General features: G+C 44.9%; 1 protein-coding gene across 1 annotated transcript in view; it reads right to left on the bottom strand.

Moving 5' to 3' along the window:
- The window catches only part of LOC146189717 (fatty acid synthase-like), a 51426-nt gene continuing 27414 nt past the window's right edge, over positions 1 to 24012 (bottom strand). The window contains exons 15-28 of the mRNA XM_084603315.1: positions 22561 to 23791; positions 20267 to 20421; positions 19068 to 19277; positions 15198 to 15527; positions 14139 to 14258; positions 13129 to 13484; positions 11742 to 12095; positions 10516 to 10759; positions 8141 to 8377; positions 6985 to 7251; positions 4645 to 4874; positions 4139 to 4399; positions 1322 to 1579; positions 1 to 114 (exon numbers count right to left, since the gene is read on the bottom strand). Coding sequence (XP_084459441.1) covers positions 1 to 114; positions 1322 to 1579; positions 4139 to 4399; positions 4645 to 4874; positions 6985 to 7251; positions 8141 to 8377; positions 10516 to 10759; positions 11742 to 12095; positions 13129 to 13484; positions 14139 to 14258; positions 15198 to 15527; positions 19068 to 19277; positions 20267 to 20421; positions 22561 to 23791 — 4367 coding nt within the window. The remainder of the gene's footprint in view (positions 115 to 1321; positions 1580 to 4138; positions 4400 to 4644; positions 4875 to 6984; positions 7252 to 8140; positions 8378 to 10515; positions 10760 to 11741; positions 12096 to 13128; positions 13485 to 14138; positions 14259 to 15197; positions 15528 to 19067; positions 19278 to 20266; positions 20422 to 22560; positions 23792 to 24012) is intronic.

Below are 24012 nucleotides of genomic sequence, written 5' to 3' on the forward strand. Positions count from 1 at the left end.
TTATTTTTGAACCTGTCTACTGATAATGTCAGCACACTGTTTAGCTCCCTCGCCAAGGATGAAGTTTTCGTGAAGACCCTCGACTTCATGGACTTCCACCTTGCCCTCACAGTGCTGAAAAGTCGGCAGAAAGACAAAAGAAAAATAGGTCATGTAGTATCAGATTAGCCAGCCATAACATGAACCCCGCCCCCCCCCCCTCCCTTGCCCTTTAAAACCCATAGAAACCTGTTTTCGTTCAACAAGCTATTCACATCCATGAAACACTTGTCTAGACATCAGCACCTTAAAAAACAGTTCTCATTGCATTCTTTTCTTTCTTCAAGCTAAAATTCAATCGAGTGGCATAAGTCATTTAATGATGCCTCTCCTCTAGTGTTACAGATGTGCTTTGTTGACGACAAACTGCTGCTCCAAAATATCCCATTCATTTCATTTTAGGCATGTTCAATTCAGGTAGACCATAGCACTCAAAAAACACAGCTAGCTAGGGGGACATAAAGAGGTGAAAAAGCAGAGCGCTTTTCTTTGTAAGCCTGTATATTTCAAGTTCCCTCCTTTCCTTTTTAAACTTTTATAAGTCAAGACAGAATCAGAAAGGTATAGGAATGCGGAGAAATAATATTTCCGCTCTTTCTACCAGCTTGCTTTCCAGTTCCCACATGCAGCTTGCTGTTCCCGGACTTTCCTGAGTTAATCCATTTACCTAGATCCTTCATTTTATCAAGAGTCGATAAGTTTCACAGTTTTCGTGAAAAACAGCTCTTAAGGAGCGTTCCCATTTACTACTCGCTGAGGCTTTGTGACCGTTTTGATCGAAAAGCGACTATCGCAAACGGTCGCATTGGTCGAAAAGCGGGCAGGCCATTCAAGCGCTGCTCGATTTTTTAGTGTTAAGACTGCTGGTCACAAAACGGTAGCAAATTGGTGCAGCTAAAGTGAACGCGTCAGTAGTTTTATGTCCGCCTTCTCAATACTGGCGAATGGTCAATATCGATAAGCCAGTTTTGGATGAGACCGTTTCGGGAAAGCGAACAAAGGGTCGCCTTCGCAAAATCGATCGAGCTGAGCAACATGCGACAGCCGGTCGCACACCTGCGCAACTCGTAAGTGTGAATAGGGCTTTAAACGTTGCGATGTGTCATGCAATCATCTAAATGTTGAACTGTGGTTATGCGAAGTTGCTTGCCAACTATTCTGAAATATTGTTCAAAACCCTTGCTGGGCAATGCAAACTAAACCAGCTCAAACTAAGCATATCCTGGACAGAAACAACAAAATATTCAATTATAAATAAACAATGGTAGCTAAAGCAGCGCACCTCCGAAAGACCGTAGTCCACTGGCAGCTGTTGCGCCATCTTTCGGGGCCTGGAAGGCTTGACAAGAACGACGTCACCGCGAAATTTTGAGCGCGGGTGGTAGTTAGCGCCAGCTCTTAAGAAATCATAGAAGATTCTCGTGGCCGTGGCCACGTCCTGGCGGCTTGGTCGTACGTTGGGGTAAGCCTTCAGGAGGATGTCGGTAGCCGCTTCCTGCTTGGCATCCCAATTGGGGTACTGATTCATCTGGTCCCGAACCTGCACGGAAAATACTAAGGCATCAATTGCGGTCGGTTTCAAACCCAGGTACTAAGGTTCAGTAGCCAAGCGTCTTAACCACTGAGACACCGCGGCAGGTTCATCCCTGCCTTCATAAACCGAATCGAGACGCTGTTATGACGCCGTCGACACGAGACACCAAGGCGCCGTATCCTGTTTGGTTCATTCGGTGCGAATTCATAAATGTTCGCGTGGCAGTCTCTCAAAACAAAGGTCGTCCTTCTCAGCACCACTATCTCGATTTCGAGAAAAAGACCAAAGGTAACGCTCTTCATTTTCAACCCCTTTGTTAATTCATATTTAAAAACATCACAAAATACGCCTTCTTTCTTCATTAAATAAAAATAGGACGAGATTCGATTAGCGGTCGTCGCGACAGCATCCTATGGAGTCAAAGTGGATAAAGCACCAAGGAAATGAATAAGCCTCATATATCGCTAGGACACAGGGACCTCGTCTGGACTCTATAAAATCAGCCAACCTTTTTCCATTCATTTAAACATCTATTCATCCTTCATCTCATATCCTACTGATGCCCTGAGGCAATAAATATCGTTACAAAAAAATGAATAAGCAAAAAGTAACAGTGCGGTGGGATAAGCCATAGCCTCCTATATTATGCTTGCTCGATCATATGCCTCCGAGATCAAAGGTTGCCGCCCGTCGCGTTCAAAGGAACACTGCAAGAAGAAACATTTACCATGGTTTAAATCTGCTTAAACCAATCAACGCTTTCTAAAGCACAGGTTTACTATATAACGTGGTTTATCTTTGACAGACTGCTACTGAGTAGGCGAAGTGCGCCTTCCTCGGAATGAAAATTGGTTGGTTTTGAGGAAAGGAAAGGCGAATTGTTTGTCACCTTCTCGATAGACACCTTTTCTACAACTAAAGGCATACATTGGAGGCGAATATGTTATGGGATGGAATCTTTATTGCAAACTAGCACCCAATAATATTACTCTTTAAGTTGCCTATCGAAATCTATTACCATGGGAGGTCCCACCTGCGGTATTGTACCATGGAACCTCTCGCTGTGTATTCCTGTATGTTGTTTTTATATTTGAAAGTAAACTTCCAACTTCAACTTCTTCAACTTCAACTTGACCAGCGCATGGATTCTAAGAGAGTAGAAAATGGCATGACATCATCATAAAGGCTGCACAAAGAATGGTTGCGTCACAATTCTGATACGAAACAACATGGTATCTATATGTTGTCAATTCCTGCGGACGCATTCTAAGGACGCTACTCATGAGCCAAGTAAGGTTTTCGCATTAACAATGCTCCATCGCCAAAACCGCGCTGCGGGGAGATAGTGGCAGTAGAGTACGCCACAGGTGACAGAACGTTTTTTGGAGGTTGTGCTACTGAAAAACTTGTCTGGTGACTCTAGTGCAGAGCTGTTCAAAAACTGGAGAAGGAGATGAAGAGTATCATAACGTTTGTCACGATAGTTGGGTCGGAAAGCAGGTGGGTTTATTACCTTTTCCCATAAAGATACTTGGTCGCCCCTTAACCTCCGTAAGAATAGCAGCCTTAGAAACATGTATATGGACCTTTTCTTTATGCATAGCTGTTCCTTATGTCTGCTCAAAACGCATAAACACGGTTGAATTTGTATTCGGCTTTGGCTGATGTTGCGGTTCTTGCCCTGATAGTGAGTCTGTCCGGAACCACCTTTTGCAGTGATGAATGCAAACCTTATCATCATCACCAGCTTGACTACATCCACTTCAAGGCAAAGGCCACTCCCATATCCCTCCAATTTGCCTGGTATTGTGCCAACTGCATCCATTTCATCTCCGCAAACTTCCTAATCCCGTCCACCTACCTTACTTTCTGCCGGCCCGTGCTAAGCTTTTTTTCCTTGAAATACGATCTGCCACTATTGGAGACCACCTGTCATCTTACCTTCACATAGAATTACCTACCCATGCGCACTTCTTTCTGTTAGAATATTGCTACATTAGGCGGTGCATGCACTGGTATCTGCATAAGGACGGAAGAAGAAGAAGAAGCTCGTGAGTTTTGGGGAAGACGACGCGCGAGCAGTGTCGGTTGGTGCCCGGTTAACGATGCAGTGTTTCTGTATACTGTGTGCGGAGTCATCATGGACTAATCTCTTGGCCTTACCTTGCCACGTATCATCTTGGTGGAGGTGACTCAAGATCACCGTGCGCTTAGAACAGAATATAAGAGCAAAATAGCACAGGAAAGCTGGATTTGCGCAGTGGCCGCCACCTATCTGGGCTCACAACGACGTCAGCAACGACCACTATGACCTCCGAGGCAGCCCCTATCATCGCAGCAACATCGGCTCAGCCAGTAGTACTCACGAAGATCCGCCACCCTCCCATCTTGAATGGCGAAGACAAGCCGGACGTTGACGGCTGGCTAGATCAATATCAATATCATTACCCTGCGCTTGTTTGCTTACCATTGCACGCTTCCTGTCTCTTAATGTTAGAACTACCATACTCTGTTTCATAGCTTTGCTAGAGGTCCTCAAACTTCAAAATGGACAAATGTACGCACCTCGAGGTAATCGATGTCAAGGTACTGCATGAGGAAGGCGCAGAAAAGCGACGACTCCTCCTCGTCTTTGCTATCAGTGAATCTCCTTTGGTGACCAACCATATGCACCACCAGGTACTCTGGGGCTCCATCCAAGAGGGTCAGGCTGGCCACGGAAGCCCCAAATGCTTGCAGCTGTGCCGCAATCTCGTAGGCAACTGCAGCGCCGAACGAATAGCCCACCAAGTGGTACGGGCCCTGGGCCTGCGTCTCAGTCAGTTTCTGTGACGTCAATAGGGAATAAAGGAAAGGAGCAGATATACTAGCAAGCTTACACATATCTACCTTACAGCATGCATTGCATACAACGTTAGTGATTCGAAAGCATTTCTGAGCAAAAAACGGCGTTGCGTACAGTGTAGTACTTCGAGAATGAAGACTACGTTTACTTGCTGGCTACTTCAGGCGCTACGGTGGAATCTGTAAAGAAAGTTCACAACTCTGACCTTGGCACGTCATGCGCGTACCTCGATGTATATGGTAGCCATCTCCTCGATGGAGCGCACTGGGATGTCTGGCGTCCTTTGAACTCCGACTGCTCGAAGGGGCAAGTATGACGCCAGCTCTGACAGAGCGTTCACGTGACCCTCGATCGGGTGCACGATGAACACGGGAGAATCTCCGTTGTGGCCATTCATCTCGACAAGTACGTGGTCTGGCACGAGCTTCTCGATCAGCGTCAGCCGCGGGACATCAGCTACATTATCGGACTCTGCAGAAGAAGCGATTTGGGATATTAACCCTGCACTGGTCACAACAGGGATATATTATTACGTGTTTTATTTACACAAGATGGCACGCTGGATGTTAGCACACCCAGAGCGGACAGGGGCCCAACTTCCTCTTCTTCTTCTGCCTCTTCCGCCACGCCTCACCATCCTCCAATACAGAACACGGCCAGTGCGTGACAATATTATATTTTGGTCTCTTCTGATATTTTTCATATATCCGCTAGCAATCCATAAAAAGCAACCAAATTTGAGATTGTACACAGCTTCTAAGTTATGCTGATTCGATTTCTGATCATAACTAAATTTGGCGCTTTAATTTGTAAGCTAAAATGGTTCAGAATACTGCAGCACGTTGATCCTTTCTTTCTCAGCACAAGTGCACTGCAAGTAATACCTTAATCAAGTTGTGCAAATCTATATATCCTGATCACTCGCAAAACACCTTCCGCCTATGCTTCATTTATAATTTTTTCCCACCTTCGTGCGCTAAAGAAAAAGTGCCGCTTGCAAAACAACTTCCGCCTGTGTTTCTTTATTTATTTTTTTTTTCATCTTCGTGCATTCGAACAAGAGCGTCTCGTCGCCAGCTTACCCCTCTCCACGACTACCATCACAAGCTGACTGTCCTGTCCTTGCACACTGCCTCATTTTCTATGGCGTTTCTTCTTAAGACATCATGATATAAGAACAACTACCTCCTAAGCGGCATTTTCTCCCGCCTTAATGACAATAATCTTTGGTAAGCTGTAAAATTGAACAAATTGATCTGGCTATAGAACTTGCCAGAAGTCCTCAGATTGATCTCGCTAAGATGAAATTACTGCATTACCTGCAACTTGCTACATTAGTAATATATTGTATTAACCCACTACTTGCAATATTCTTTCGACCTTGAGGGTTTATATCAATAACTACTCCCAGTTGTGAGTACATCTTTTCAGTGCATTAATAAGCTTGTCCCTCCGGAAACTATATTCAGCATACCTGTGTTTTCGGTCCTCTATTTCCGTTTTTCTCGACTGCATGCAGTATATATTCGATGTAGCTAATCATCACACCATAATTCTTAAGGTAAAATGAGTTCTATAGTTTAAAAAGCACAAAATATGCCAAACTAATTTAAAAAGAAAACAGGCTTCAGTGCCTTGTACTCCATATGCGCATGATTGGTCACTTGAGAGAAATGTAAAAAATACCGGCGCTTGAAGTGAAATGATTAACTAAAAATATTCTACAAATTCGCTAGGATAGCATGGCGAGCTTAAAATAGCGATACATTGATGCCAGTGTCCTTTTGTAAAGAGGCAAGCATTAGCGGCACCAAAGGCAGCATTGCTTGTGTCATCCACTCCACTATTCTAGAAGAATAAAATAAAAGCGAGGTAATGAAGGCAAATAAATTCACATGCACATAAAGACCACATGTCATCTAAATCATTCCCATGTAGCCTGTGCTGGCTCTTCCAGTCCACACATACCGAGACTTTGTACCTCTGTTTGCACTAGTGATAGCACCAGTTTATTCCTCCGTGCTTGAAATTCTGACTCCAGCTGCGATAAACCGACGCGTGAGACACGGGAGCTGCAAATTCACTCCACCCAAAAAAACCGCGAATCCTTCATTTATGGCCTACCTTCTTAATTTTAACGTGGGCATGAGGCAGAGAAGCGTAGGACCAAGGCGCACACTTAAGTAACAGTTTGCTTCTTCAAGGTGAACCCACATGTCGCTTTCAGCAATTTGCAGTGTCATGTGTCATAGGCAAAAATAAAAGAAAAAGACTGATACTGTAAATGGAAAAAAAAATGAGAATAATAATGAGTGGTTCTGCCAAACAGTGACACAAACAACAATCCAGCATTTGGCAGCATCAAGTCTCTCTCTAGATAGCTTCGCTCCCTGCGCTGCTTGAACCTAGGGCATAACAACCCCACCCTTCTGAAATTCTGCAAATCCACTATACAAACTATACTCAAATGACCTTTAAGGCAGTATTCTCTAATATAAATTACCTAAAGCACATCTTAAGGTGCACGAGCAGATCGACAGGCAGAATGTACCTCGTAATGACAAACCAACTATTCCAGATGAGTATTTAAGCTTGCCTTCAGCCTCCTGTAGCGTGCTGGAAGGGGTGACGCTGTTGTCACCCGTCGTCGTGTAGGTGTCTCCGGCACTGATATCCCGTAGCCGGTCGATTGTAAGCTGCCGGATCTCTTGCATGGAGAGTGTCACATCGTAATCACGTTCGAGGGTCTGCTTCACCTCGACGCCCATCAAAGAGTCCATGCCCAGCTCTCCAAGGCTGATGTTAGGTTTCAGGCTGGATGGATCTTTGACACCTACGAAAAAAGGGGATGGGAAACGACGAAGTAAACGCAGTAAGACAGGATATGGTAAAGAACGAACACAGCCGTACTACAGGGATGGAAGTTTAAAAATTAGGCGTAGCTCCACTGGCATTTTATTATTGAGGCGTCAAGGCAATGGCGAAAGACTGATAAGTATAGTCTAATAAGCTTATGAACAAACCCACTTTTCTCATAAAAAGTTTCTTATGACGTGTTTACTTTGTACAAGTATAACTGACTTAATTTATCACTAATTATTCATCATCATCATCATCATCATCATCATCATCATCAGCCTGACTATACCCACTGCAGGGCGAAGGCCTCTCCCATATTTCTCCACTTAACCCGGTTCTGTGCTAGCTGCATCCACTTGACCCCTGCAAACTTCACCTCATCCATCTACCTAACTTTCTGCCGCCCCCTGCTACGCTTTCCTTCCCTTGGAATCCAGTTTGTTACCCTAAGCGACCATCGGTTATCCTCTCTTCGCACATGTCCTGCCCATGCCCATTTCTTCTTCTTAATTTCCACTAGAATGTCGGTAACTTGAGTTATTTCTCTGACCCACTCTGCACGCTTTCTATCTCCTAATGTTACCCCTACCATTTTTCGTTTCATATGCCTCTGAGTTGTCCTCAAATTATTATTAATTTACACTATTATTACTTTTCTGTTTAAAATTTCATAGCACATGAAATTTCATGGCACCTCAAGAATTGTTAAAAATGCTGGAAAGCGAAAAACTTGAGAAAGTGGTAAACTTGGTTTGAAGCTGTGGTTTCGGTGTCTGCTCGGAACGAAGAAAGCCACAAGGAGCACAAGGAGAGAGTGGCGAGGTTAAAGAAGTTCGCTCGTTCGGGAGAAAGAACCCGCTCACCGAGGATGTGAGCGACGGATTGGACGAGGTCCTGCTTGCCCTTAACGTCCGACTGGGAGGAGAGGTCGGCCTTTATCAGGCTCGAGACAACCGGGTGGCTTTGGCTGAGGAACTGGTCCATCACAGCCATGCAGGAGGGGATCCGCTGTGGCAAGGTGCCGCCCACCACGACGTCGGCGCCCTTGCTCTCACGCAGCACTCCCACGTCACCTATGGCGCCCCACTGGATTGCCATGCCTAGAAAGGACAAATTCTGGTTCTCTCTTTGGCACGTCAGTTTATTTATTTATTTATTTATTTATTTATTTATTTATTTATTTATTTATTTATTTATTTATTTATTTATTTATTTATTTATTTATTTATTTATTTATTTATTTATTTATTTATTTATTTATTTATTTATTTATTTATTTATTTATTTATTTGGTTACTATCAGGGTCGTTGAGGCGTTACAGATAGGAGTGGTATTAACTACTTATACAAAGATTAGAACTAAGAAGAATTTTCTTACGCCAAGGTTAATTCGATTTCTTAATGTTAACTACGAGTCAGTCAACTGGTGCTGACAGCTGCAATGAGAGCACTTACTTTATTGAAAATGTATTGCAAGTTGCCCGTGCGAGACATTATATTGGACGCTGAAAAGGCTGCGGGAAAAAATCGTAATATGCACCGTCTTTGTCAAAAGTAGAACTAAGAAGAATTTTTTAACATAGGTGATGAAGAAGCGCAGATTTAAAAGCTTCGGGTTCGGAAATGGAGACGATGAAGGCGGGCAGGTGGTTCCAGTCTGAGCTGGCCTTCGGGAGGAAAGAGTAGAAATACTGGTTAGTCCTGCAGTTTGGAACATTAACTTTAAAAGGATGGTCAATGCCGGATGATATGTAACTCGGAGCAGTGAAAAGACTCTGTTTCAAGGATTCATTTCTAATATATTTTGTGGAATGTGGAAAGTCGAGAAAAATGACGCCGCACTGAAAGATCTGGGAGATCAAGAGATCTCTTCATGAGCGTGACACTAGATGAACGGGAGTAGTTACTCAAAATAAAACGAGCTGAACGATTCTGGACAAATTCTAAGATATTAATAAGAGTCTTCGTCCTAAGCTGGGCATAAATAAGAAACTTTAGAAGGAGACATTCTATAAAAGTACCATAAGTTGTCAAAACTAGGAGCTCTTCTCTTATCCATAGTGAGGAGTTGCAGGTTCTAGTAGTGACGGCCTAATGGTCTGAAATATCATTCCTGTAAATGTAAGCTTCTATTTGTAGAATATGAGTAATTAAATGAGGTGACGTAGGTGACAGAATAAAAACTTTTTAAATCAATATCTCTTAGGCAGGCAGGCAAAAATAATTCGGAATAGACCAATACATAATTTAATTGCTGACTATTCAATCAGGTAAAGTAATTTTTCATCCACGTCTGCTTGCGTAACCTTCTATTCTATCGAAGTCACACTTTTTTAAGTTTATCCGCTGGTTCAGTGAATGCTATGCATCTAAAGCATTTTGATTCACACACGACGATTCGTTTCCAAAAAACGTATAAGTTCAGCTGAGACCGAACTATTCCAAGTATAGTATTACTCCATATCAGAAATAACCACATTGATCGGGTCAAAATCAGTTCTTTGTTTTTCCTTAAAGGGTCTCTCTATCTATCTATCTCTCTCTTTCTCTCTCTCAGGTTCTAGCCATTTTGAAGTAGAAAGCGAGGCCAGCTCTTCAGGAATTTTAATGTGATAGATTTAAATGCTCATGCACCAGAAAGCCGGCTTTGACGTCTTTGTCGGCGTCGCCGTTGTGAGCGAAATATACCGAGCATGGCGCTGGCAGGCGGTAGGTGGCAGCTGACAAGGCCGAGCACTAACATCCAACATCCGAACACTAACTAACAACATGTCGTAGGGATTCCTGACGTCGCGTTCGGCATGAGCTGCTAAGTCGGGCCTCTCCTTTCATATGAGAAAGAGACATCAGAATCAGCTAAGCAGGACCCTTGCATTCACGTTACCCCTACGCCACGGAAGCATGTTCATATATCTTGATAAAAGCGCAGCTTTATACGTGGAGCGGAAGCCTACGATATCGCGTCATAGCCTTAAAGGCGGAGTTTAAGTGTACCCCGTGATTTTTGTCCCGGGTTGTTGAAAAGAGTAAAGATGGTGAAAATCGGCGTGAACAGGCAGAATCTATAAGCAGCCGCTAATATTTAAGTGACAGCGCTTAAAAATAAGTATACTATGCCGTATATTCGCCGCCAGGGGTCTTTATAGGTGCGTTAAACAACCCATATAGAGTCCACATGCAATCTATAGAGCATCAATATATTGGTACTGTATGAGCAGATGGTAGGATATCTACGCACCGGGTAGTCCATCGGCAACCCGTTGTTCGCAGATGCGCTCCATGACAGAGTTGGCATATCCGTAATTGGTCTGTCCGAGATTTCCCCGCCCGCACGACAACGAGGAGAAGACAACGAAGTGGTCGAGTTCGGGGCAGAGCTGGCGGCATACTTCGTCCAACCGCTGGGTGCCCTCCACTTTGGGTTTGCACACAGCTTCGAAGGCCTCTGGCGTCTGGTTCTCGAGCAGGGCGTCACGAAGCACCTGCATTGAAGAAAACCCCCAGTGTTAATCCCTAACGTTGCACAGAAAATATTCTCACCATCGCAGTTTTCTCAGCGCAACGGGATGAACGTGATCCTTTGTTTTTATGCCAATGTATGACACTTTCTCACCGTTGTCTCCTCCCCACCCTTATGTAATGTCCCTGATAGGGATCTTTAAGGGAATAATAAATGATGATGATGATGATGTTTGTGATTATGATGATGATGATGATGATGATGATGATGATGATGATGAAAGTTATGCGCGAAGAAGCAAGGACTAGCCTGCTACTTGAGCAGGTAGCAACCAGCTCACGGACGGTAGTCGACATACCATGGCCTTCCGCAACTTTGCCTCGTACCGTGGCTTATCTCTGCTTTATAATCAAGTGTATTGCAGCGAGATATTGCAGAATTATTGTAATCGACCTTAAGATAAATTCTTTTTTTCATTTATTTGAAACGAGTTAAGATGTTAGCTACATTTCCATTAAAAGTATTTGCTTTCTAAGTTGTCGCCTAGCAATCCCTTAACTAACTTCATAATCAGATCAGAGGCGATTTCAGCAGTGCAGCCGAGCCTCCGTTGCTCATGTACCAAGCGTTAACGGCCGACGTATTATACGTGCATCGGCCATTTAGGACTCCTACATTTGGCTTTGTCTTATATTCAAATGGCCTTTCAGCCAAAATATATGTTCATTGCATATTTCTGCTGATTACGTGCGTTTCTCCGTCTATCATTCGTTCTACCTGATCTCGCTCCAGTATAGTACTGCTGCCAATTTAAAAATTTCATTCATAGCTCTTTGCACCAACGTCCCATGCTACAGCCCGCTTGCACAAATACCTCATTATTACCTAGAGCTACCCGTGCCCAACAAGCAGAGCTCAAGTCATTTTACCAAGAATTTTGACCAGAACCAAGACTTTTTACCCCAAGCTGTGTACTAAGAATGCACTAGTTAACACCTGCTTACCATGGCCAGGTTAAAGATGCCGCCTACGGGTCCAATGGCCGCGGCCTCCTGGATGATCTGGCGGGCGCCTTTCTCAGTAGAGGCGTCGGCCTTGCTCACTAGCACGTTGACACCGGCGTGCTGCCAGCGGTGCAAGCAGAGCTTTTGGTACCCTTGCCTCACACCCGACCGGGCGGTGAGCAGAAGCTTGCGGCACCCGCGGGCCACCATCCAGTCGGCGAGCTCGAGGCCGAAGCCACCCAAACCGCCGGCGATCACGTACGACTTGTGCTCGTAGAAGCAGGTGCGTGCCACGGCCTCAACTCTGAGTGGAAGAGCAGGAGTGGTCTTGCGTGGAGTCTCTTCAGGCCGGATCTGCGCATAAAACAGTGCGTCGAAAAACGAAGAGGGACTGAAAGAGGAACAGGAATGACAGGGGAGTTGACCAAAAGCGTGTTCCGGTAGTCCACCCAGGCCTGGGAAAAGGGATTACAGAACGATAGAACAGAGAAGGAGCGCAGTCGAAATCTGCCGCACTGGCATAGCGCCCTCAGGTATTGAAATGTAAGTTTTAGGCCTTTAGGGCTGTTGATTGCTGTGGCCATAGTGGGGATCTTATTATCTCTGATAAATGATTGGGGCTGTCGTAAGTACAGTAAATCTTATATCTTTATTTGCTAAAAACAGCGCACTCACACTATAGATGTTTCATTGTCACGTCATAGCCAAATTTACCTCAAGTCTGACTCTCGGCTAGTCCGTACAGTGATTATTGCTTCGTGGAAGCAAATACAAGCCATGATAGCTCAACAACGTTCCATCGAATTGTAATTGATGCTAGGTGGAACGAAGGCGAAGAATCGCATTACGAGACCACACAAAAGTCTTGTTTATTTCAAAAAAAAAAACGAGTACGGCACAGCCCTGCTAAACATTATTTACGGAACATGGTCACTATTGCTATACCAGACATGCGAAGATCACCCAAGAGCTTTCCAACAAGAGGAATGTCATCCGTCAAGCTTTGACAAACATAAACGCGAGGAATAGACCACGCAAATTATCAAATACAATAAATTCGTCGGCCCTCTATGAGCAATGTGAAGATCCGTCTCTGCCTTCACTCGCAAAATTAAATGCATTTTACAACACTAAAAACCAAGTTTAGCGTACGAGCTAGAGGACTTCTCGCGGAAATAAGAACGAATAACCAATCAAGCAACAGCAAAACAGAGAAAATAGCATGCAGAGGCTGACAGGGAGGACACGTAAGCGGAGGATTCTCACACTCCGACGACCTCTGGCGCTGCATGGTTATACACAAACACAATAAACACACAAGAGAATTAAACCAAGACGTTCACACAGATGATGCGCTCTGTGAAGCACTACTGAGATTCTCACACACCTCAAGCACCACTTTGCCCATGTGCTTTCCGGATGCCATGAAGCGAAAGGCCTCTTCTACCTGGTCCCTGGTGAATCGGATAGCATCAAGAGGCCTCACGGCTCCAGAAGCAATGCCCTCGCGCACTAGCTCTGCGACGCGGCGCTTGTCAGCAGCCACGCACGGGTTGTCGCCGAACAGCGCATCCAGCAGGATGCCATGGAAGGTGATGTTCTTGAGGAATACGGACATGCCCAGCGGGGAGTTCTTGGACAGGTCGAACTTGCCGATCTCCAGAAAGCGGCCGTGTGTGGCCAGGCAGCGAACGCTGGCCTGCAGCTTCTCCTCGGCCAGAGAGTTGAGCACCAGGTCTACGCCTGTTTGTGAGCACGTGCGAAGGAAAGTCAATAGTTGAAGCATAAGGAAACACTCGTTTTGACTAATTATATTATAATATACGTAATGTATTATAATATTATCGCTTAGTGTTAAGGACATTTCAACTACTAGGGGCCTAACAAGTGACAAAGCTGTTACAAAATGTAAGCCCGCTGCAGCCATGTTAAGGCCCCTACAGCACTGCCAAGGCTGGAAGAAGGAGCTCAGAATACTCAGCACTGTTCTGCTGACAGAAAGTGGTTAGTTCTTCCTTAGAAATGAGCCTTTTTAATTAAAAGCCAAATATTTCGTAACTCTTAGTTGTTTTGTATCGCATGTCCCAGCATATTTCGGATGCAGTGACATTTCGCGACATTTGGTTCTACGGGTAGTATTGTACACGTCTAAGGTGTGCTACTACTAGAAGCCTTTTATAACCCTTAGACGATGTCCCTGTCAGGCCTTCGGACGAAGAAGAGCATGCAACCAAGTCTTACTCTGGTATCGGCACAGTCGCAGAATCGCGGAATTTGGCGCAAGGACAACAATCAATGAAACTGAAATACCGGCAGTTCTATTATTTATTTGCGCAATTTTTATTTTTTTCAGCACATTTGACTTTCCAGTTCCAAATATTGAAGAGGCAAGCTCACCTCTGCCCTTGGTCTCCGTAAGGATGTGCTCTTCAAACGAGAGGTCACGGGAGTTCGCGAAGTGGCGCTCTTCCAGCTGCGGGAAACGTCGCTTGAGAAACTCCCTCTTCTCCTTCGACCCTGATAAGGCAAAGTATGAGGCAGCAAATGTGACGAGAGAGCGACACAATTGCTACCACACAGCAGAAAAAATACTTCAAATTCCAGCAATATATTAGTTGACCGTCAGATACTTAAAAACAACTAATTTAAATCCGGCCTCTGGTGAAGCAGTTATTACGTCAGAAATCATAGGCAGTGCGACGCACGTAATTCAAAGATCAGCGGAGTCCTCTCTAAAGTTCATTCATTGTTACTTTAACCGAGAGGCGGGAACTTCAATGTAAAGGAATACATATTCTGCTAATAATTAAGGAATACGGATTCTACATTCTGGAAGCGTAAAAACTACGGCCATGAAGAGCTCCAACTTATGAAAATTACTTATTGAAGCAACGAAAGGCTCAGCAGCTGCATCCTTTCTGCTAGACACATAAATAAGGCCACGAGGAAAGGGATGAAAGTTGCAGTGAAAAAAAAAAAAAAGAAAGAGGTGCCGTAATCAACAGCCCAACAGCTTCGAAGGAATTTCGACCACTTGGAGATATTTAACACACGGTGTCTTTTAGCGCTTTGTCTTTATCGAAACGTGGCCGCCGCGCCGGATTCGATCGCGAGTAATCAGGTTTAGTAGCCGAGCAAATGCCCTCCTCCACTACGGCGTGCGCCATGCCTCACGCAAAACGCTGCAGAAGAGCTCCAAAGCAGCGCAAATGCTTGCATCGACAAGCCTCGTAAATGTGCCCTATTTTCCCTGTTGGGGTAAACTTTCTCAGTACTAGAGAAATATGCAGCTAAGGCCATACATGCGATATAGGAGTGAAAGTATGCACGTACGTGTCAAAGTACGCAGTATATGCAATCAAGGTGTCTTGTCTATAGCATCCAATTTATCTCAATCGCTTTCAACTTGAACTCTATCATAAGCTAGCTGTGCAACGACCTGTCCATGTCTCTTACCAACGGTTGTGAAGACGGTGCATCCCATGGAGAGAGCGATGGAGATGGCCGCCTGTCCGACCCCTCCGCTTCCGGAGTGGACCAGAAGCGATTCTCCTGGCTTCATGTTGCCTCGCACCAGCAGTGCGTAGTAGGCAGTCGAGTAGGCCACGGGGACTGTGGAGGCTTCCTCCAGGCTCCAGGACAAGGGGACCTCCCACAGGAAACCGGGATCAGCGGCGACTATTGTCGCCATGCCCTGAGCGCCGACCGATCCCATGACGCGACGGCCCTCCGGGTCGCGGCCAGAGAACTCCAGGCCCAGAACACAGTCGGAATTACCCAGGTTGCCTTTGTGAAGAAGTCGGGTGATTGATTTTCTCTCTACTAGACTGAGTCCATTGATGCATAGCATTTAAAAGCATGACTATTAAGACACCTCCTGCAGCCCTCATACAATAAAGGACTTCCTCAGGGGCACCACATCACGGGAGCCCTTGAACTACCTGCATAAGGAATGCTGCATATCCGCTATATATCATTAGTGCGATGCAGATGTTTCAGCTCCGTCAGACATTTGCAATCAAGGATGCGTCCTACTTTTTATTAAATGAACGATCACTAAGGATTCAGGCAGTGATGCTCCTGAGAGACAAAAATACACCAGCAACCCAGCCCATATCACTAACATGCTCTCGGTGAATTTTATGCCTAGAGTATACTGCTAAAAAATCAATTTATTTTTCAAACAAATCCAGAATTTCCTGACAATAGACGGGTCGACCCGGCAGTTATGCATGATCATGGCTTATTGTCACTTTGTACGTCGCCGCACACTCTTTTGAAATTATTTGACTTAGATTCTACAGAGCATTCTACAGACAGATCCTACCGTGCAAGACGATGCTGCGGTTGCAAGAAAAATGAAAGTTATTACCTTGTCGAATTAAATGTGTATAGACACTAAGTTTCGGCTGCATGTTTTTTCTTGCTGCTGTTGTGTAAGACATGACATGGATTGCCCCGTCGTATTCGCCCTACGATCGCTAAAAAGTTAGCTATATTATTTTGTCTCACTTGTTTCGGTTGCGGTATCAACAGGCAAGTGATCTCGATGACGTCAGTATAAGGTGAGGGGTAAAAAACTGCGATATATTCGCTCTTTTGCTACAAGGCTGAAGCTAGCTTGCCTCACGAACCTGAATAACAACGGGCGAAAAAGCAGTAGTTATTACGCAGTTTTTTAGTCCGTCATATGACGCAAAACTTTGACGTCATAGCTATCGCTCGGCTGTTGAAACGGAAACAGGTAAGACAAGATTAAAAACTTATCTAGCGGTCGTAGGTGAACTCACATCGTTATCCATATGTCGCGATTCATTACGCATGATTGCAGAGAATAACGCACACAACCGAAAATTATATGTGAGTATAGTAATTTTAACCTACAGCCATTATCCTCTCATGTCGGGCCTGAGAACTCCCACGGTCCTTTAAACGGGGTCACGATGGTTGTGGCGTAATTTTGGTGCAATGGTGCACGGTCTCCAGCTATCTTATGGGCAACGGAAGTTATCCGCTCTCTCAGTTCAGGACATTCTCTTTCAACTCCCCCTGGATCTCTTGTGGCCGAAACAAGGCAGTCTCAGGTAGAGTGAATAGTCTATATAGTTCGAAGCAGAAAGTCGTGGCATCACTGAATGTTCAGCAGCAATCGAGGCTCCCTTGAACGGCCATATAAAGAAACCTCCCTGCAGTCGCCTTATTCTCATTGTCTATTGGTCTAGCCTTTTTGACTCCGTTTTGAAACTCGCCTACCTGTAAGCAAGGCTACAAAAGTCTTTTCTTGAACTATTCGATCCCACATCATCCGAAACATCTAGCATTGTTCATAACTAAAAAACTATTTAGAGCTACGATTGCCGGCTCATCACCTTTTTCAGCGAATTTTCTTTAGCATATTCGAAATAGTGGCCGAGAGGCCTGAAGTGGCAGCCTTGATTTCGAATTTCACAGGCGACTGCTGAGTGTTGTGTCTCAATGGCCCGCTTAACTGCGAACATACCCAGCCTTCTTTTAAAGTCATCAGTTTCCTCGTAAATTATATTCCCCTCCAAGAATAGGCCAAATCTGCAAGCATTGTACGATACCATTTTCTTACCTTCGCAGCGGGGCTAACCCTCCTGGCAAGGAGAAAAGTGGCCTTGTCTGGTGCGACAACCTGTCTTGCGGTGGCGCTACAATCCCGACCATAGTAGTCACGCCTGAGCTTCCGCTCGTCTATCGCCGATTTCCGCTCATGGCGACGTTCCGAGACGTCAGCTATGACGTCAGCATAAATAAATACCATATAAGCAAAAAAACCTGCATTAGCGACATGGAGTTGTGGTTTAGCTCCGATCTAACACAGGCTACTAGCAACTGCGAGCGGCTGCACCTCCGTCGCCGCCGCCGCAATCGATCACGTATTTCTTCGTTTTACGCAACATTTAATCTCTGGGCATCAAAGAACGCCTACTATTACTCGCGGCTAACTGGCCTACATCGGCATCACCACGGCTAAAGTTAGACACAATCCAACGTACTGCGCCGCACGATGGCCACCTGCGTTCCGACAGCAGCCAGCTATTGAGCGCGTGTGTCCGTCAACCTTTCAGTTTTTTAACTCTACCCTTTCTTTTTTTCCTACGCATGCTGCCTCGCAGTGTATCCTCTATTCTGCGGTCCACGCCTTATAGTTGGCCCTAACTTTGATCATACGCAAGACGTGCACTGCTATATTGACAATAATTATAGACCTGTAAGTCCGACTATACTTTCAAAACATGTTGAGTTGAGAGCCACCGGGATACTCAATCGCTATAGAACTGAATCAGCACCGAGAGATTCCATACGCTCACATCAAGCTGTTTTGGCGCTATCATTTCCGTCAAGAATTTTCAAGGCATGCAAGCAATCAGCCTATATCTTCAGCCAAGAAACGTTAAAAACAAAATGATTGATCAGTCTTCTAACGTTGCCCGCTCTTAAAATTAAATACGTTGTTTTGCAGAAGTGTTACAGCATTCGAGTAATTCTCAGCAAGCTGTTTCATGAATTTGTTGCTTTCGTCCGTCAGGCAACAATAGTATTGCGCTTGCTGCAGCGTTTTGAAACCCGACCCGCCATTTTTTTTTTCTTCTGGTAAACAAGTCGTATAATCTTCATCTCCGTGACATTTAGGCAATTATACTCAATGTTTTTTCCCTCTCCTGCGTGCTGCTGCGAGCGCTCCATGATCGCTACTGTACGCTGCCGCCCTTCAAAGGCTTTTGATGATGCCCCGTTATAGATCAGCGCTGATCCGATGACTCGACAGACTATTCGCTTGATGGCCATTGACATCGCCCGTGCAAGAGCACTAAAGGATCATAAAGACGAATGACTATCGGTTCTAGGTCCTTCAAATTCCCGCGTACCAAGGACATTAAAGGCAACAACACGAAAGCTAAATTGATATACTGCGCTTAACCGCTCAAGTTGTCTGTAACTCTGTCTTCGTCAATGTGAGGAGCGCATGTCTTGCATATGATTAACGAAGCTAACGAAGTTTTCGGGTTAAAGTGTGCAGCTTTAATTGTCCGAAACGCTGAGATACGTTAGCCAGACTGTCACGTCACTTTCTACCTTGAAACTCCTCAGTGAGGTTAAAGTCCCAAAACAGTGAAATAATAAATAACAAGGCTCCGTCGGTATTTCACAGCCCAGTTTGCAAGCGAAGCCACAATTTGATAACCTCAAGTAGTTAAACGTGGTGTTGTCTCCAATAATGAGGATGTAGGCCTTCAGTTTACATGTATTCCTCATGTACACATGAGAGCATATGGGGCTCCTTGTTTAGAGGGCACTCACCAGGCAGGGCGTCAGGCGAAAGCTTTCCGGTGGCAAGCATGATGTCGCGAAAGTTTAATGGAGCGTAGTAGACGCTGCAGAGGACTCCTTTAACACCGCTAGACGGAGAGGCATAGCGGAGTGGAGACTCATACCACTGTAAACTGGACAGGTCACCGCGAGTCTGCACGTTCAGGAAGGCATACTCTGTCTTCGTCTTAGGAGCTCCACCTAACGAGAACCAGGACAAACAAGGACGACGTCATGCAAAATAAGCTTTGGAATAATCTTAATCTCTTAATGTTTCTAACAATAACATCGTACACCGCACAGCGATAATGCATTTTGAATTATCAGATATCCGACTGCAACAGTTTGAATGCATTTATGTGACCTCGACTCAAGGCGCCGAAAGGTATAGGCTACTCGAAAGAAGCAAACACAGTATAGTAACTGCATCACTGCTAACATCGGTAAAGATAACGAAACTCTACGTGCCTAAACTTTCAATTTACGTAAGGAGCGCCTGCGCTACTTTTCTTACCTATATTTCTTTTTCTCATTCATTGCGGCTGAGGAAGTAAAATACATCGTTTCGTGTGCATCCATCAAAACGGGTTAACTTTAGCCTCAGCACCTAGGTTAAAAAAAAAAAATCTAGGGCACGAGCCACGCAAATTGAAAGTCACATGACCAGTGAACCTTACAATCCCATCATGTCATTACAAACGGCTTTTCAGTGCGCTTGATGCATATCAGCTGCAGAGCCCGTAAGAAGTAAAAACAGTTTCTATTCCAACGCTTCACTGCATTGCAGGGCCTTCGGAACCAATTCTTTCGCCTTCGCATTTCGAAGACCTACTTTGGAGTTCATAGTTCTTCGTCAACAGTTCCGCGCATACTTTGCGGTAGCATGCGCGGCACAGTTCAGTTATATAATGTTCGAGCTCCGAACTCAAGTGCCTAATACAAATGTCACCCATACCTTCAGTGTGCAGGCTTAAATCCTGAACTCACGTGAAACACCCGCCGCTCGTATAAGTATGTCTATTTAAATAAATACGATACCTTATCGATGCTATCCAGCTGATGTTCACCGAAAGCAAAAAGGGAAAAGCCGAAATAATGGAATATATTTAAACTGATATCAACCGCACAGTATCATCATGCCATCGTGGACATCTCTCTACAACGAGCATTAAATAGTGTGGTGTACTTACTGTTCTGCGTAGCCAGATGTCTGTAGGATCCCCATTGTCCATCTTTGTAGACATTCATTACAAGGTCTCTTTCCAGAATTTTTTTGTAGACAGGGTTGCTTGGGTGGAAGTTGGCAATTCCGCTCGTTCCCTTGATGCTAGCATCGAACACGCACCTTTTTTTATAAAAAAAAGCGAAATTTGAAAGATGATTCGTCCCCTCACGTTCACGAATGAATCAACATATATAGTGCGTATTGCAGAAATCTCTATTATACCGACACAGTAGCTCAATACGGGATTTTTTACAATTTAGATACCGGCTGTCACAATGAAACGAGCGTCCTTATTGGCGTTTTTGCGACAGTTATCTTATGACAACAGAACGTCTTAATACTAAAAAAAAAAAACTGCTTTCTCCGACTTTTTTTTTTCTGCTCACATAGTTTTTTCTTCCCTGAATCAGTTTAAGTATTGCTCCTTTGAGAACAGTTCTCAAAGGAAACAAATAAATAAGACGGTTACAGCTCTGTAACGATTCAGTGATAGCAGAAGTATTTTCATTTTCTGACATATTTTTATACAGAATTTGAGAGCGTTATGCTTGTGAGCGCATTAAAATTGAAAACGTTTTCATGTACCTACGCATATTAAGCTGCCACTTGTGTGCACCAAAAGTGTCATTCGAAAGTGAAAGGAGCCCGAGGCAACTATATTGTTGACTCAAAGGAAAATAAAGTTCTGGTTTATCCTCCCCTAAGCCGATAAATCCGTGTGGCCCAACCGGCCGCATGCAGCAGTAGCAGCGGCCGGTTGTCAGCTTGTACAGAACGTTCAGAATCATGACGCAGATTGTGTAGGTTATGGTACTCTAATAATCCCCAAATCCTCGGAACACGTAAGAAAAAGTAAAACACACTGAAATAAAACAACAAAACAAATTACAACGTATTCAAAAGAATTAAAATTTTATAAAAATGCCGCGGCAGCGCTGATGCAGTTTCTGCAGTGACATTTAATTGGTTTGTGTGGTTTAATGTCCCAAAGCGACTCGGGCTATGAAAAACGCTGTAGTGGAGGACACCGGAAATTTCGACCACCTGGGGTTCTTTGACGTGCACTGACATTGCACAGCATACGGGTGCTTTACCTTTGCCTCCACCGAAAAGCGGCCACCGCGGCCGGGATTCGATCCCGCATCCTTGGAAACAGTAGTTGAGCGCCGTAACCACTGAGCCATCCGACTGTTTTTAACACGGTACTTACTAGACTGAAACAATGTCCTATGTACATGGACTATGTACTATGATTTAGAAAAGAGCACCAAATAAACACGATAGGCAATAGGACACAGCAACTCTAAACCAGAGTGGCACGTCACTAAGAGTGAGTGCCACTCCGGTTCAAAGTAAGCCTGTGCATACAATTCCCTTAAAGGGACAATCATCCTACAGAAGTGGTCTTTTGTAGGAAGAACATATTCAGAATTTCAATCCGTCATGCGCGTTTTCCAGAGGCTGTGTAGCCCAGTTAGAAAGAACATGTTTAAAGGCTAACCAACAAGTGGCAATGCAGTGAGATAAAGTAAAGAATGTGGTGTGAAATCAAGTGTTCTTTTCAATATCCATTGCAAAATATTCTAAAAATATATTGCATCATTACGATTGATGAAACAGTGCTCAATAGTTTTCGATGAATCAAAAAGGTGGCAATTTACTGTAGATGCAAAAATGCCCTTTTTCCCTAACCATGTTTTAACAGGCAGGGTATCAATGTGTACTTTATAAAAGAAAGTCTACTCAAAAGAGTACGGAAATGCCTCGCTTGCGCCACCCCAGCGGGGTAATGACATCTAATTATTATGTCAAGCAGTAAAGTCATTGCTAATATTTATGTAAAATTACTAGGCGATCATGTAATATTTTAGTTTACGTCTATTCAGGCTAGCTTTTATTATTCACCTTTTAATTGCGCCCATCCGATTCGCGCCCATCCGATTCGCGCCCATAGAGATATTATATTGTTGCGCGTCTGCAACGAGCCACATGCACCTGACAAGATTAAAAAGCACGATGCTTGATCAGCTAAAAGTGCGAAGAACCTCTTTGGCAGCCAGGATCCCTAATAAGACTACTACCAGTGAAACTCATCCCGGTTCGATCTACAATTTTCTCGCATTCGTTTAGACACTCTGCTCCTTGCGCTCTCTGCAAATACCGGGCTAACAAATGCCGACGCTCAAATTCAGTGATTTGTTCATAGTACACTAGTAATTGCTATCGACATGATAATTAAACTCCGCTAAGTGTCCTGACCTGATGCGGCTGCCGCCAGTCTCCTGTCGTAAGCAGTTGGTTAAGCCCACAATGCCACTGACTCCAGCATCTTCTGCGAGGAGCCAGAGGTTCTCTCCGAGGGGCTTTTTCTCGTACTCCAGCGCTTTAGCCTTCAGTGGCTCAACCCAATCGAATCCGGAGTTCTTGACCGTGAGTACTTCCTGCTGTTCCAGGTTGATGCCCGCCCCAGATGTCTTCCTCAACAGCAGTAGTGTTGAGACGTTGTTTGACTTGAGGCTTACCAGGCGGAAGCCACGGGCGCACAGCGCTGCTTCGACTGCTTCCTTATCACACACCACGCACGAGACTTTCCCGATGGTCGACAGGAACATCTCGGCCGAGGTCAAGGTGATACGAAACGCAAGAAGCACGAATCCCTGTTCTATGCACTGCACCCACAGTTCTTCGGCCAGAGTCTCAAGGCTTTTTGAGGCCTGCCCACCGACATTAAACAAAACCATAAGGTCGGCCTCGGGCAGATCATTGTTAGAGGCTTTGGCTGGGTCCCAAGCCACAATCTTTGTGCCCTCTGGAAGCTGTTCATGCGCCAGCTTTTCTGGCGATGGGTGGGCCACTGTGTACCGTGTCTTCAGCAGCATGTTTGACTGGCGAAGCAACTTAGCCACCCATGGCACCAGTAGCGTGTCGCTCAATTCGCTCACCATCTCCAGGACCCGGACCTTCTTCCCGATTGTGTTCTCAACGACCACATCCAGGAGCTGTCGTAGCGGGTCCTCTTCGAAAAGAGCTGTGTTGAGCAAGTCTTTCTCGAGGTCATTCTTGTGAGCGGCCAGCGTCGACTGAACGGTGGACACCAGACAGGATGCTGAATCTATAACCTGCATCTGGATTGTGGCAAGTACTTTCAGTAGGCCGTGGTTGTCGGCTAGGTTCTCTAGGTATCGATTCACCACCTGATCGGGCGCCTCACTGAAGCCGTTCATAGTATCCGAGATCTGCTCCTTGTTCTTACCGCACGACTCAAGGATGCGACGTGCGACGCCGGAGCACACATCCACGTACTCACGCACGCACGCTTCGCGTTCGTTGCACGCCGCCTCGTCGTCTGAATAAGGGACGAACCGGTATTCTTCCAGTAATGGGATCTGCTGCACGGCACGTCGCGGGGCGATGATAGCTTTGAGGCCCCGTATGGTTACACCACCGGCCCGGCACGTGTTCAAATGTGGGTCGTATACAACGTCGATGCCTGGAATGTGGAATTGTCGGAGAGACAAAGGGTAGGTTATTAGAATCCGCAGCCTAACACATGAGCCAACACGAGCCTCCTATTCAGGAAGTTTATTTTCAATTCTAAAAATATTCCTCCAAAAACATAAATGGTTTTATTATTTGTATTACTAGCCAGTTATAAGTTTCTAGAGTAGAATTTACTTCAGCCATTGTTTGTGAGTAATTGATTGCATTTTT

Source organism: Amblyomma maculatum, chromosome 5 (genome assembly GCF_055883805.1).
Source record: "Amblyomma maculatum isolate TAMU_Amacu chromosome 5, ASM5588380v1, whole genome shotgun sequence".
Classification (NCBI taxonomy): Eukaryota; Metazoa; Arthropoda; class Arachnida; order Ixodida; family Ixodidae; genus Amblyomma; species Amblyomma maculatum.